This window comes from Mercurialis annua, linkage group LG7 (assembly GCF_937616625.2).
Source record: "Mercurialis annua linkage group LG7, ddMerAnnu1.2, whole genome shotgun sequence".
Lineage (NCBI taxonomy): Eukaryota > Viridiplantae > Streptophyta > Magnoliopsida > Malpighiales > Euphorbiaceae > Mercurialis > Mercurialis annua.
Window position 1 is genome coordinate 4,133,165 of NC_065576.1, and position 16,089 is coordinate 4,149,253.

At 27.5% G+C, this 16,089-nt stretch overlaps 1 protein-coding gene across 1 annotated transcript; it reads left to right on the forward strand.

Moving 5' to 3' along the window:
* The first annotated feature begins 10,703 nt into the window (after positions 1–10,703).
* Positions 10,704–13,860, forward strand: LOC126656613 (floral homeotic protein APETALA 2-like). Its single transcript, XM_050351216.2, has 10 exons — positions 10,704–11,456; positions 11,543–11,568; positions 11,748–11,778; positions 11,887–11,974; positions 12,145–12,290; positions 12,379–12,423; positions 12,519–12,610; positions 12,705–12,865; positions 12,994–13,182; positions 13,436–13,860. The coding sequence occupies exons 1-10, from the start codon at positions 10,930–10,932 to the stop codon at positions 13,676–13,678; spliced, it is 1,548 nt and encodes a 515-aa protein (XP_050207173.1). The 5' UTR covers positions 10,704–10,929; the 3' UTR covers positions 13,679–13,860.
* Positions 13,861–16,089: the final 2,229 nt, after the last annotated feature.

Genomic DNA, 16,089 nt, shown 5'->3' on the forward strand with positions numbered 1-16,089 from the left:
ATAAACTATAATTCTTATGTATCATTCTTCATCCTTGTGCCAACTTCTTTTATCGTAAAAAGATGTTATATTCATCTCAAACAATCGTCAATTTTATTATTTTTATATATATTAAAAAATATAATTAATATTTTTATTTTATAATATTTTTATAGTACGCTTATTAAATAGAACTTGTTGCAATTATATCCAAACCTTTTAATTTTTACAATAATATCCAAATTGCATTTTTTTGTTGCAATAATATTCAAATTGCATTTTTTGTAGTAATAATAGTCAAATTGATGGCTAGACTTATTGTTTTCAATTAACATATTAGGTTATTATTATATTTTGATGTATAATAATATAGTAAAAGTCGCAAAAAATGGCAAAAAACTCAAAAAAAAAATCACATAAAAAGTGCAATATGGATATTATTGCAACAAAATAATGCAATTTGGATATTATTGCAAAAATTAAAAGGTTTTGATATAATTGCAACAAGTCGTAAAGGTTTGAATTTTTTTTGCCATTAAAACTATTAAATAATATGACTAATTTATCTTTTTAGAATAATAACAAATTAACAATAAATAGTGCTCTTTAAATAATGGCAATATGACAAATTTAATTTAATCCCTGATAAAAAGAACAATAACTTACTCCCTCCGTCCCGTTTAAGAAGTCCCATATTCTATTTTGGGATGTCCCATTTAAAAAGTCCCATTACTATTTTTAGAGTATTTTTCCATTGAATACCCTATTTTATCCTTATTTTAGTCATCTTAAAAGAGTTCTATGGAAAATTCCACTATCATTAATAGGGGCAAAACATGAAAAAATATGAAAAGATAAGAATAATTAATGTTTTCTTAATCTGTGTGTAAAGTCAAATGGGACTTCTAAAATGGGACGGAGGGAGTATTTGATATGAGCATATTGTAGTTATGCTCATGGGCGTATCAAGGGGAGGGTCATGAGGGTCGGCCAACCCCCATCGCCGAAAGAAAAAAACAGTTTTTCATGTAGGGATGGTTATAACCGCCCCTACAAGCGATAGGGGTGGTTGTCTTTGTCGGTGCGGTTAAAACCGCCCCTATAAGTACTATTTACTTACTTTCCATTGTATTTATAATTATTTTATTTTTTTTAAATAGTAAAAAGCAAAAATTCAAATCCTTATGATCCGTTAAAGTTATGGTTCTGCACCTGATTATACTAAACAATTTAGTTAACAATTGTGAATTTAGTTAACAATTTTACAATAGACAAATCATATTATAAAGTATTTTTTTATAAAGGATAAAGACAAAAATATTTGTTGATGGGATATTAAAGTGCACAATTTCGTTCGGAAAAAGAAGGAAGTAATACTACAAGCATGAAACCCTAAGGTCATGTTTGGTTCATGAAATGGAATAATATGGAATAAAATAGTTATTCCACAAAATCATGGAATAGCAATTCTTTAAAATACCTATTCCATGAACCAAAGTAAAGAATTGTCATTCTATATGGAATAACTATTCCATTCCGCACCTATTTCATGAATCAAACATGGCCTAAGTCTCATGATATAACCACAAGCTCTTAACTATTAAGTATAGATATACTAAAAGAAACAAGGTACTTGTTTGCACTCTTTTCTAATTTAGTTTTGCTCTTTTTATTTTTAATAAAATATATAACCTACATAGGCGGAGCTAAAAGTGAATTTAAAGGGAAAGGGGGAAGGGGGGCAAATTACATGAAATTTCAAATTTAATAACTATATTTTGAAAAAACAAAATTGAAGAGATGTTTTAGAGGAAAAATAAATTGAAGGAGGTCAATTATACAAAAATCTAAGCATGATAACTATATTTGTTTGCAAAATTGAAAAAAGCCCTTAGGCTTTTTAAGCCAAACTTTTTTTAGGAGGGGCTAGGGCCCCTTTGGGAACAACCTGGCTCTGTGCACCAAATGCAAACCTAAGCTGCTGCAAATTATAATAACTTAGGGAGAAGGCTAAAAAATGACCCTTATGTAATCAACGCATATCTTAAAGCCTCCTGATATTTTTCAAAGCTCAATATTCACCCCCATATTCACATAACCTAAACTTTGCACCGTTCACTTTGACGGTATTGTAAAAAAAAAACGTTAATTTGCTGACATGGATTGATGACTAAACATTTAAGTAATGATCATACTAATCACTAATCAAATTTACTTTGTACGAAAATGGAGGGTATAATTAATAATATTATTTTGTACAAAACATATATATTCAATTATGTGCATAATTAAAAAAGAATGATATGCCAAAAAACATTTATCGCATAAAATATACTATCATGCTAAATAATTTGCAATTAAATTTTATAGCATTATTTTATATGAAATTTGTAAATTCAATCATGTAATGTATGCGTAACTAAAAAAATAACATGCAAATAACATTTTAAGGTTTTGTAAACTTAAATCAATCTGGAGGAAAAATCAGTTTATATTGATGATATGCATTATATTTTTGTACTACATATACTGAATATCACAAAATAAATATTATATCTAAAATTGAATGATTATAACCACATACATGTGTTTTATTTTTCTAAAAAATTACTATAAAATATAGAAGTGGGCCTGGGCTATTATAATGTAGTAGTATATGAAAGGGCCCACTCTAGAAGTACTGTTTCTAGTTGCGGAAATACACCTCTATTATCACTCCCTCGTCCCACTTCCATTATTGGAAGGTTTATTTTTATTTCTATTTTATTTAATTAAGGTTTAATAAGAAAAATAATATAAAATAAATTCTGAGTCATAAATATTGAAAAGATATTTATAGAGAAGATGATTAGATAGATAGATGCCTTTGAAAGTTTAATTGGGCATTCTGTCTGATGGAGTTTCTATTTTGTCAGTTGCCTTGCCCTACCATTTTTGTATATCTATAATAATCAGTTTCAATTTTTAAAAATTAATTTAAGCAAAAAAAATCATTTTTTTGACTTGATTTTGTTAGGTTTTAATTATTAAAAAAAATTATTTAATTGAATTAAATTTATTTTATAGTGTTGGTGATGTCAAGCATGATGATTTGTGTTTAATCTACGAATCTATAAATCAATCTATCCTTTTTGTTGAGTTGGCTTCAGCATTTATGCAAGTCAGATGTAAGACCCAATCTCTCCTCATTTGTGTGCATGCCACGCCATCATTAATTAATTTAAGTGCTGGTTTATTAATGTTTTTCTTTAATAAATCAAAGTTTATTTTTACAAGTTGACATATGGAGTACTAGGGATGTACATGGTTTTGTTGGATTGATTTTGTATTAATTCAAATCTATTGAACCAAAATCAAACCAAAAATAACATCTCAGAAAAATAATAAACAGGAAATTTAATTAAGTTTAATTTGAGTTTTTTTTAACACATGTCTAGAGTGAATTTGGTTTAAATAAAAACTTATTTTATTTACTTTTCACTGTTAGATGAGTTATTATCACTTTCATCAAATGAAAAAATTAACAAAGTATGCTAAAAATAAAATAACTTTAAAAAAAATTGTTTATGTTGATTTATATTTTCAAAACCGCAAAGCACACTTTTTTAATAAAAAAATTAATTACTAATATATTAGTATTTATATATTTAAAAAATTATAGAAAGATAAAAATGAAAAAATATATAAAATAATAAATTTTAATTAATTTAACAATTTTTTAAAAATATTGTATGTGTCTAAATGACTTATAGTATTATTATTTTAAAACAGAAGAAATAATAGCTAATAAATAAAAGGTTTAATATTTTTTTAAAAAAAAACCGACGTTTCAGCCCCTTTTCAATTCTACCATGACATTGAAAGTTTGTTAATTTTATCCCATTTTATATTTTTTTTTTAATTTCAATTATACCCTTAAATATTTAATTGATATTTTTTTTATCTAAAAAGAGTTTAGAAAAAAATCTTCATATTTTGCATATATATAAATTGCACTCCAGTTTTTCAAAAAATATATGCTAAATATGAAGAATTTCTTGAATTGTTTTTAAGTAAGAAAAATCATTTTAATGCTTAAGGGTATAATTAAAACGTTAAATATAAAATAGGATAAAATTAATAATTTTTTAACGTAAAGATAGAATTGAAAAAAAATTAAAAGGTCGCAATTTTTTAAAGTATTAAGCTTAATTAAAAAAAAATCGTGGCTATATATATATATACAAATCAAAGAGAATGTGAAAATGCGTTTACCTTTTAAGTGAGGTGTGGAAATATGGAATTTGGTTAAATCAACACTTCTAGAAATGAATGAATTATACTAATTAGTAATCATCTTGATCTCGCAATTGCATATTGAAATTTACACTTAGAAAAAATATTACAATTTCTAGACTAAAGAATTAAGAAAATTACATGTAAATGAAAGAGATCTAATTAAATTAATTACCTCAGGTTTGGGGAAAAAAGAAGTTACATTTTAATTAGTGTTATATGAAAACATCAAAGTGAAGCTGAAAATAATCCAACTGAACCTTGTCTTGCAAGAAGTACTCATTGACAAAAATAAGCAAGTGAATTTAACATGCAATTCTTTTCATATGAGCAGATGAATAAATTAAAGAATTCAAATTATAAATCCGTAATTTTTAATTTAATTACTGATTATGCTTGCTTTGGGAGCAAAAAGCAAGGAAAGTCAAGATTAAGTAAATTTACACATCTATGATTCAACATTTTTAGAAATTAAGAAAACATTGTCAAAGTAAATTCGTATACGGTTATTTTGTATTTGTTTTATACTTTTTATAAATGAATTTGGTAAGTAAAAGTATGTTTGAATTGCAATTGTCGGATCATCCCTTGATCTTTCTTTTGTTATAATGAGTTTATAATATTATAAAAGGTTATTTTAATATTTAAAAAATTTAATATTTCTTTTAACAATTTAATCACAGTGTTTAAAATTTAACACAGAGAAGCTAAGCCTTTCATTTTATTTAGAATTTTGTAGCTCAACGTCATTATTATATGTCGTTCCGGTCATTAAAATCCAACAAAACGACTTGTTTAGCAAAGAAAAATGATTTGGTGCTAGAATATGTCAAAAACAAATTATGATTCTTTTACCAAATTTTAAAAGTTAGGCTCAAATCGCTACAAATGCAAAAGGTTGACATTTTATATGAAGATAAGGCTATTATAAATGAAATGAACCACCAATATAACTAGTTTTACTTAATTTATACATGTTTGGTTACTTAAAAATATTAGACTCTTTCGACTTTTTTTTATTTATCGCTCAGCATTTTAAAAATACCGCCGCATCAAGTTTGATTTAATTTTAAAAGTTATATGTCAATCGTAGGCTAGTTGTTTATTTTTTAAAGAAGTCCAAACGTTTTTATTTTATTTTCATTTTGTGACTAAACTTTTAAATCTCGTCTGTTGTGGCCTAATTTCGATAAGTATTTTTCAACTAACAAAATATTAAGTTTTTTCATAAATAAAAAAATTGGAACGGTTTGATTTTTTTATATATAAATATGCTAGTCAATTACAATTTAAATATACTTATAGAAATTAGACTAATTGACATTTTAAACAAATGGACAATTAATTTAAAAAAATCAAAAAGTTCAAAATTTCCAATCTAAAATTATTTAATGCATACATGCTCTTACATTCTAATTGAATTATAATTAATTTAGTAATTCTAACACTCATTTATGCCCCATATTATACTGTATATGTTATGAATGCATGTCTTACAATATCTTTAATTCATCATATAATCAATTTGATCAAACATGGAGTTTGTGTATGTGAATTTGAAAATGCTATTTTAAGACCATCATGGCTTGATTATAACCAATTTCAAATGTATTTACAAAATTATGCAATTGTTTAAGAAAATAAGACACTTGAATTTAGAATAAAATTTAAAACTTAGATTATATTTGAATATTTTTCTCATAAATCTATATCTGATTTATTCAAAAATTTGAACAACTAGAATTGTTGACCTATCAAAAGAAAAAATTACTCTTAATAGTAAAGTTTTAATATTGTGTTAATTGATAGATTAGTCTGTCCAAGTTCTTTGATTCAATTTTTTAAAATATGGTGTTTAAGAAAACTAGATTAGTTTACAAAAAAAATACAAATTTATCATATTTATATTGTCATTTTAGCACACTTGACTTATTATTTATATAAAAAGTAATCACAATTTGTGTGAATTTAATACAGTATTTTTGAACAAGAAGTACTATATTCCTTTTAAATAAGAAATGTCACAACTATGAATATTTTCGAGGCCTAATTACAAAAATATTCATTTTTTTAATTTTTTGTTTATATTTTAAATTTTAAAAGGGTTAATATCCCATATAGCACCTCATTTAACATTTTTTCGATTTAAGCCTAACCTTTAAAACGTTTCATCTATTAGCCCAACTTTTTCAAACTTTTCATTTTACAACCCAGTATACATTCCATATTTTATTTTTTGTTAAAATGACGTCCTTTTTGATTGTACGTTCGACCAAAACGACATATTTTTAGCATTTATGCTAATATATGACAAATAATGAAAGACTATGCTATTAGTTGAGACGTTTTAAAGGTTGGGTTTAAATTGAAAAAAAAAATGCTAAAGGTTATGCTATATAGTAACACTAATTCTTTTAAAATTATCAATTTCATTATATTTCTTAATTTTTAGTTTTAACGGTACCTATTTTTTCAAATTATTTTTTGTACTCTGAAAAAGATTTAAACATACCTTTCATATTTGGCACATACTCTAAATAAACCCTTAATAATAAAAAAAATACTAAAAATTAAGAATGTGTGTCAAATATGAATGATATATTTGAATCTTTCCAAATAAAAAAAACTTTATTTTTTTTAAATAGCACAAACGAAATTAAAAATAGAATAATCGAATAAAAATAACGATTTTAAAAATTCAGAATACAAACAAAAATGTTAAAAAATGTGGACTTAGTTGGGATGAATTAAGCCTATTTTGGAGAGTAAGGGACTTGTAATGCAATTTTAATAGTAATGTGGAAGACACGCGCGTAGAAAGAGAGTGGAGGAGAGGGTCATAAATACGAGGTACAGCAAAGGAAGGGTATTATTGGGCGGGTGAAAGAACGAAAGAGGCAAAATGTGGCCCTCTTCCCGTACTCTTGGATTGGACTTTTCTGGAAAGTTTTTCCTTTTACTAACATTATTCTCTTTTCCTTTTCTGATTTTCCTCCTTCTCCTTTTTTGTTTTGCTAAAATACCCCTCTATTTTTCTCTTTTTCATTTCACTCCCGACTTCAACCGGTTTGACCGAAAACCGGATGTCACGCAATGTTCGATTCTTATTCAAAATCAAAACTACAGTTCAACCTAATTAAACCGAAAAAATTACTAAAAACAAAATTTATTAAATTATTTAAACAGTAAAAATTATAAGGATCATTCCGTTTTTATTTATCAGGTATATTGTGATTTATTTATATATTAATTTTTATAATTTATTTTATAATTATCATTTTATATATGTGTTTAAAATTTAATATTGTGTCAAATTCACATTGAAAAAAAGTAATATTTTTTCCTAAAAAACATAAATTTATAGAATTATTGAGAATAAATATATTCAATTGATTGAAATTTTTGAACCATTTAAATTGAGAATCGGTCGTGATACCCGTTCCCAGTTTAATATTTTTAAATGTTTATGTAGAATATGTAAAGTTTAATATAGACACTTTGATTTGCTTGACCTATTAATTTTAATTTTGTTATTTTTTACTATTCAAAAGAGATGATTATGTAATTATTATTTTCTAATCATTTAAATAGATAAACTTTTAGCGTTTGTAGAAAAAATAATTTTACAATTTTAACAAGATGATATTTAACGCACGAGTATTTATATCATATATTTATTGTGTTATGTCATATTTACAGCAAAACAATGAATATTTGTGATAAAAAAAATTTTAATTATTAAAAAATTTATATGACTAACGCACAATTAATTTATTATACAAATAATATGACATAAAGGTTGTGTTGAATAATTTTCTTAACGCACATATTATTGAAATTAATGGAGAGAGTGAGTTGAGACGGGAGGGTGTGAAGATGGATAATTAGTAGCTAATTTAGGGAATTAGGCGATTAGACATGTTTTAAGTTTTAGCGCTGTCTATTTCCATTAATGGGTAATATTAGAGACAAACTATGCTCTTAGAGAGAGAAACAAACAAACAAATTGAAGGATGCTTTTCGATTTGGTTAACGTGCGAAAGTTTTACTAAAGAAAGAGACCCCTTCTTTCTCTCTCTCCCCCTTTCTTTTCATTTTTTCCCTTTAAACCAACTAATTACTACCCAACTCAAATACATCATTCAACATTATTACATGATGAAAATTAAAATAAAAATATCTAAACCGATATTAGTTTCGACACAAAAATTTAACTATGTTTTAATTCATAAGCACTTTTACTAAATTAACCCTATATTGAAAGTTATTAATTTACGATTACTATTTTTATTTATATTATTATATTCTTTCAATAAATTAATAAGAGAAAAATTTGGAAAACTAGCAATTAATTCTCTTTTAATATTTTAAAATAATAAATATTATGAATTAATTTTTATTTTCAAATGCGACACATATAATAAACTAAAAAAATTGTATTTGTATAATACTCCAGTGGGTATTGTCTTAATTAAGATCTTCAGTGAGAATTTTATGAATAAAAACAGAGTATATATTAAAAGTTATATCACTAGCGCGCGGAGTTGAAGAGTCGAAATATATCAATAAAAACTCATTTTCTCTTACGGTCTGTTTGGTTCAACTGTAGCTTATAGCTAGTAGCTGATAGATAAATTATGTTTTGTGAGATCTGTTTAACTTTTATGCTGTTAATATTGTTAGAGAAATTTTCTTACGCCGATACCATCTGAGCTATAGTTCATGACTTGTTGATAATATGTTAAATGAATTTAAATGATATTATTCTTTTTATATATGTTATAAAGAAATAATATTATATTTAATAAGAATAAATAAATTTGCAGTTTTAGAAAACAAAATATTTAATTTTAAATATTTATATATATATATATATATACATATAAAATTAACCAATTTATAATTAATTTTAAAATATATTTAATTATAACTGCTATGATATAAATAAAATAATTATACATTTATAATTATATGATTTAAAAATGAATTATGTTATTTTATATATTGTAAAAATTATATATTTTTGAAAAGATTAATTTTATCTAAATAATTATTGACAATATTAGTAAAAAAAACTCTAAAATAGAACTTTTTTAACAATAACATTCGGAGATTCAAAAAACTAATAACATTTTTTAACAAATTTCTCACCAAATATTTAAAATGAGCTCTTTGAAGAACAAAAACTAAAAATTCCACTGAACACTTAACCAAATGTCTCAATTTTGAGCACTAGATATAGAGCGGTTTTAAAAAAATTGGGAGACTTTTTTTGCCCTAATTTTTTTTGTATGATTCGGTTTAGATTAGTCAAAGCAGTGGCTTTGAATACAAAATGTATGTATCAAAATAAAATTTATCAATGTATCTCAATTTTAAATTAACTAATATAATAATATATTTTAAAAGATACGAAAGCATTAACATTATAGTTTTATCGATTCATCTAGACTATGTGTCAAATTGATACACATGTTCATAATCTGAAGTAATTTGCTAAGGTGGAAATCATTTTTTCAGCTGCCACCTCAACAAATTACACCAGATATGATATAGTATATTGATTTGATACAAAATAAAAGTTTTTTTATATATATATATATATATATATATATATATATATTTGAGATAAACGTGTATAGTTGGTGAATTTTATATAACATTACCCCCATATATAACAATGACCACCTGATTAAATAAATTATTAGGAAAAGAATGAGCTATGATTTCTTTCACGAAGAAGATAATTTTTATATTTAATTTAAATTTAAATTAAAAAAAAGGCTAAGTAAACTCCTTATGTTTGGTATGTGGATTGAGATTTCTTCACGTTCATTTTGAACTTAAAGAGGTCATGTTCACGATCTACATCCTTCATTTTGTAATGAACGGTGTAGATTAGAAAAGCACAATTTTAATCAAATTAATTGTTCATTTTACAATAAACGGTGTAGATCGTGAACCTTGGTCTAAAGATCAATTAGACTCTCGATTTAGCATTCGTGGAACCAAAGAGTTCCACAGAAGCTATTTCTAAACAACATCCACATTTCAAAGCAACGCCGTTGATAGTGTTGGATATAAACACCGTTTTAATAAAGCATTAACGGTCTTTACGCATCTTTTCAGACATTAAGGACCTAATCGATCTCCGACTCAAACACTAGGGGCATATACGACTGTTTACCCTATAATTATGATAAGCAATTTAAAATAGTATAAGTGAAAAATAAAGACAATGGAGTAATAAGTAAAGGCAAGTTGGTAGAGAGAGAAACACAAAAGAAGAACAAGAAGTATTAAGGTGGGTGAAGTATGCTAAAACTGGCCTCGTCTATGCTCTATTCGGCACTTAGCCATTTCAATATCTTCTAAAAAAATCTCCCCCCTCTATACTTTTTTTTTTCTTACAGACTCCTACCTTTTTTTATTCTTTAATTTTTTTAAAATTTTTTGATTTCTCATAAACAAAAACAAAAACCAAAATATTTCTCTTACATTTCTTTATATGTTGTCCATCATTGTAGTTTCTTTTTTCACTAAACAAAAGTTTCTTTCTTTAGCTTTACCTCTACTTACCCATCACCAGCCACTTCAAAACTCTCGTTAATTCTTCCATTTTTTCATGTTAACTTATAGATATTTCAACAACTAGTACAGTTTTTCAGGCCAAAAATGTGGGACTTGAATGGCTCGCCTGATCGGAGAAGAGACGACGAAGAATCAGAAGGCTGTTCGTCGCAGAAGACTTCATTAGACGGTGAAGATGACAAGGGTAAACGGGTCGGATCTGTTTCGAATTCAAGCTCTTCTGCTGTTGTAATTGAAGATGGATCCGAAGAAGAAGACGATGGATTTAAAATCAAGAAACGTAGTAGTAAAATATTTGGATTTTCCGTTAATCATCAGAATGATCAAGATTTCATGGAGAGTGATGACCCGCCTGTCACTCGACAGTTCTTTCCACTTGAGGATCAAGAAATGACGGCGGTGTCCGGTGGCGCCGGAGGCGCAGGTGGGTTTCCAAGGGCTCACTGGGTTGGTGTTAAGTTTTGCCAATCTGAGTCGTCGGTTGCCTCTCAAAAATCTAGTGAGGTTTCACAGCCTTTAAAGAAAAGCCGGCGAGGACCCAGGTCAAGAAGCTCACAGTATCGTGGGGTTACATACTACCGGAGAACCGGCCGGTGGGAGTCTCATATATGGTCGGTGGTCATTTTTCTTTCACCTTAAAATATTTCCAGGCCGATCAAGAATTAAAATTTGTACTTATATTGTTGTTGTGGTGCAGGGATTGTGGGAAGCAAGTTTATCTAGGTATAAGAGTTTTTATTTTTTCTTTGTTGATATTTCATAACTATATATTATAACTATATAATATAACTGTAAATATATTTATTATTATTTGTGGAAAAGAAATAGTTATATGTTTGTCATGGATTGTTCAAACATTTCTGATATGGGTTAGATTGGTTTTTCTTGGATATTCTGTATAGGTGGATTTGACACTGCACATGCAGCTGCTCGGTGAGTTCTTGGTCCCTCCTTTTTATGCTTAGTTAAAATAAAAATAAAAACATTATTCTTTTGCTTTAATTTCAATTGAATTTCTTGTTTTTTTTTCTTTTTATGCAGTGCATATGATAGGGCAGCCATCAAATTTAGAGGAGTGGAGGCTGATATAAATTTCAACATTGAAGATTATGAAGATGATCTAAAACAGGTATATAAGAAGAAAAAAAAGTATTCCATATGTAAAAATCTTATCTTCAACAGTAGTGGTACCTTATCTTCTACAGTTGATATAATATATGCTTTTTTATGTATTTTTTTGTTTCCTTGTTTATGATTATTTTGAATTAAGATTTTTTTTTTTGATTTGTATGGTAACAGATGAGCAACTTGACTAAAGAAGAATTTGTGCATGTACTTCGCCGACAAAGCACTGGTTTTCCTAGAGGTAGCTCTAAATATAGAGGTGTTACTTTGCACAAATGTGGACGATGGGAATCTCGAATGGGCCAGTTTTTAGGCAAAAAGTATATATTTTTACCTGTTTTTTTCCTTCTTTTTTTGTTTCTTTATAGTAAATCAAATTCCAATCTTGGTTAAATTTGAATTTTACAGGTATGTTTATTTGGGGTTGTTTGATACTGAGGTTGAAGCCGCAAGGTGTGTGTCATTGTGTCTCCATTTTCTTGATTAAATTATTAGTTCTTTGATTTCTTTGATGGATCTTGATTCTTGAGTTGTATTTTCTTGAATAGGGCTTATGATAAAGCGGCAATTAAATGTAACGGAAAAGAGGCCGTCACCAATTTTGATCCGAGCATATATGAGAATGAGCTTAATACTTCCGGTGAGCATTGAGCGGAGTACAATTTTATGATTTTTTTTGTATTTGATCGATCATGCAGGCGTTGTTCTTATATGTATATTCAATTTGTTTTTAGAATCTTCAGTCCAGGCTGCAGATCATAATCTTGATTTGAGTTTAGGCAATTCCGGTCCGAAACAAAATAGTGCAGGATTGATGCAAAATGCTGGAGTGGATCAGCATTCAGCATCAATGCCGTTCGAAGCTGACTGGCGAAATCGAGGAATTAGGCCTAAGGTACATGAAATTTTAAAACTTTATATTTATAACAGATTCTTATAAAAAAATGTCTTTTTCCCGTTTTTGATTCCGTATTTTTCGTTTGAGATTAGTTTTTGCTGACCGTTTTTCTTCGTATTCTGTAGCTTAACCTGTATAGAAGTAATGACAGTGATGAGCACAGAAGAGAAGCATACAGTGAAACTGAAACAATGCAGCTTCTGAGTCAAACTCGCATTAACTCGCCCGGCAGCAGCGAAGCACAAAGATATGGGCAACTGAGGAGAGCTGCAGAGCCTCAGGTGTTTCATGGGTTTTCACCAAATTATCATCAAGTGAGTATAGTCAACTTCAAGTTTTTAATAAATTTTTATACCAACCCGGTTCGCGACGTAGGAGCATCAATCATTATCGAGTTCAAAACTGAACATGTTTGAATGTTGAACTTAATAATGTCTAATGTCACAAATACAACCGAAACTTCATAATCCTACGAAGCGAATTAGGTTTATAGTGAGAATCTCGGGACTAGATAAAGGTACAGCGATTAGTATGATAATTTTGCTCGTTACATGTATATTTGGATAGATTCAGTTTCCGAGCAGCAGCAACGGAGGCCGAATCGGCAGTGATCTTTCGCTATCATCTAGCGATCACCAGCGGCATTGGCAATCTGGACTTCCTCCCCCGCTTCCTCCGCCACAGCATCATCATCATCATCATCAGTTGGTTGCAAATGCTGCAGCATCATCAGGATTCCCTCAGCAAATTAGGACTCCTCAAAACTGGCTGCAGAAAAATGGGTTCCACTCTCTCTTGAGACCATCTTAATGAAGTAGCCATAAAATGAATGTCCCCCTCAAATTATAATATAGTATATATTTTTGCTTATCTCTTGATCACCATGGCAATTAATTTTGGCAAATTCTAAGCAAAATATGTAAACAACAATGAGCTATATTTTTTTGGTCACCAGTCAAAGTTACTAACAAAGGGATCAAATCATTCAACTATAGTTTATCTTCATTCTGAAATTTTCTAGCTAATAATTTGGCCATAATTTCATTTTTGGTACATTATACTAAATTCAGGTACCAAAATGATTCCTTTGGTTCCCCAATTGAGTGATGGCACTCAATATAAGCAAAAACAAGGCATGGCACTAATAAAGCAAACAATAAGTAATCTAATAATTCTTTTTACATAATCCGAGAGGGGAAACGCTGGTGGAAAGAATAGAATGTACAGTACTTTCGGCAGAATGCCGATAAACGTTTATCTCATTCGAGTTATAACTCGGTGGTAATAAAATAATTTAATTAGAGGTAAAAAAATAAAACCAATTTTAGACTATATAAATGGGAATTGGTATTGGAAATAGAAGTAGATGGTGATGAATAGTCATTATCTTGGATGTCCTTTGAATCAGTTCATATAGCCAAAAGCAGTCAGACATGGCTATTATTATGAGAAGGACTTGTCATATTAACCTAAAGCTAAGGACACAGAGACTTAGATTTCATTTTTTATTTTTATAGACCAAAATAGTGTTAAGTGGTAAGAGTTCACTTGGGGTTTAACTTTTTGTCAGTTTTTACTAGGAAAATCACTTTCAATTAATAAATTTAATAACCCTCATATAGATTCTTTTATGGGTTTTTAACTTTTACCCTTTCTGTGAGACAAATAAAGAATAAACCAAAGGTAAAAACAAAAACAATCTACCATTTCTTTCAAAAGTCTCTGTGTTATTTTTTTGGCTTAATTATTTAAAAACCACCCACCTTGTAATTTTTTTTCATTTATACCATGACCTAGGAAAATTTTCAATTGTACCCTATTTTTGATTTTTATGTTTCATCTCTACCCTAATGAGTTGAATTGACCTATTTTTTTTTGAAAAAAAGTTTAAATTAGTTCTTCATTTTTAACCTACATTCTAATAAAATGTTAATGATAATCATTTATCTATCTTGTTTTTAATATTTTCATCTTTAAATTAATTAAATTATCAAAAAACTTACTCTTGGGGTACAAACGAAACATAAAAATCAAAAATAGGGTACAAATGAAAATTTTCCTAGGTCGTGTTATAAATGAAAAAAAATTACAAGGTGGGTGGTTTTTAAGTAATTAGGCCTATTTTTTTTGGTAGAATTCATCTTTAGCTCCTTATATTTTTAATTTTTTATTTATATGGTGTTTTTTCAAATTTACATCTTTACTAGTCCACTAAATAAAATGTGAATAGTACAAATATTAAATGAATAATAAACTTTAAAAATGAACTAGATAAATAAAAAGTTGAAAGTATATGAATGTTTTGATGGATTAAGCCTATTTTTCTTAACAAATGTTAATTTTCCTCAAATTTGATATAAAAAAAAATTAAATAAAGCTATGATTTAAAAAAAAACACCATCAAATTTGACATTATGGTTCATTTTACCCTCTTTGATGAGGTGGTATAAAATAATTGAAGCATCATATATAAATTGGAGCTGAAGCGGTAGAAATTTATTGGACAGTTTGAAGACGAAGGGATAAAATGAGTCAAAAACTACAAACTTGACTTTATTTGATCTTTTGTGTAAGTTCAAGGGGCAAAGTAAAATTTTAATAATAAACCTGCGATAACTGTACGAGGAAGGGCGTTGAGGCTTTGAATGTTGTTAGAATTAATTAATTAATTAACTATAATATCCTTCACATGATGAAACCCTAGCTTTCAAAATAAAGAAAAAGATCTTAACATTTTTTGTATTAGTACAATGATTAAGATTATAATATCAAAGTGATTAAGATAATAGATTATTGATAGACAAGTACAGTTAAATATAATACAAGTGATCAATTTTCGTCATCCGGGTCGTCATCATAATTTTATTTTAATGATTAAAAGATATAGATTTTATTTTTAATTAATTAAGTACTATGTGGTTCTGTTTTGTCTAATTTTTTATATTTGACACTTCTACAATCTTCTAGTGAACTACTTTTAATTAGTTTATTATATCTTTTTTAAGTTAACATTAAAATATTGAAGGTTCTTGAGTCACGATCTAATCACTTTAGTCAAAATCTTTTTTCTTTTAATTCCTTTTTATATATTTATACTTGTTCGCAGGAAAAACTTCCAAACTCAAATCTTTGAATTTGATAATGGGAACTGTTTCGGTTTGATGCTTTAATCGAAACTCGAATTTCGACCAGGTCACACAAAAGAACAATAGTAACAAACT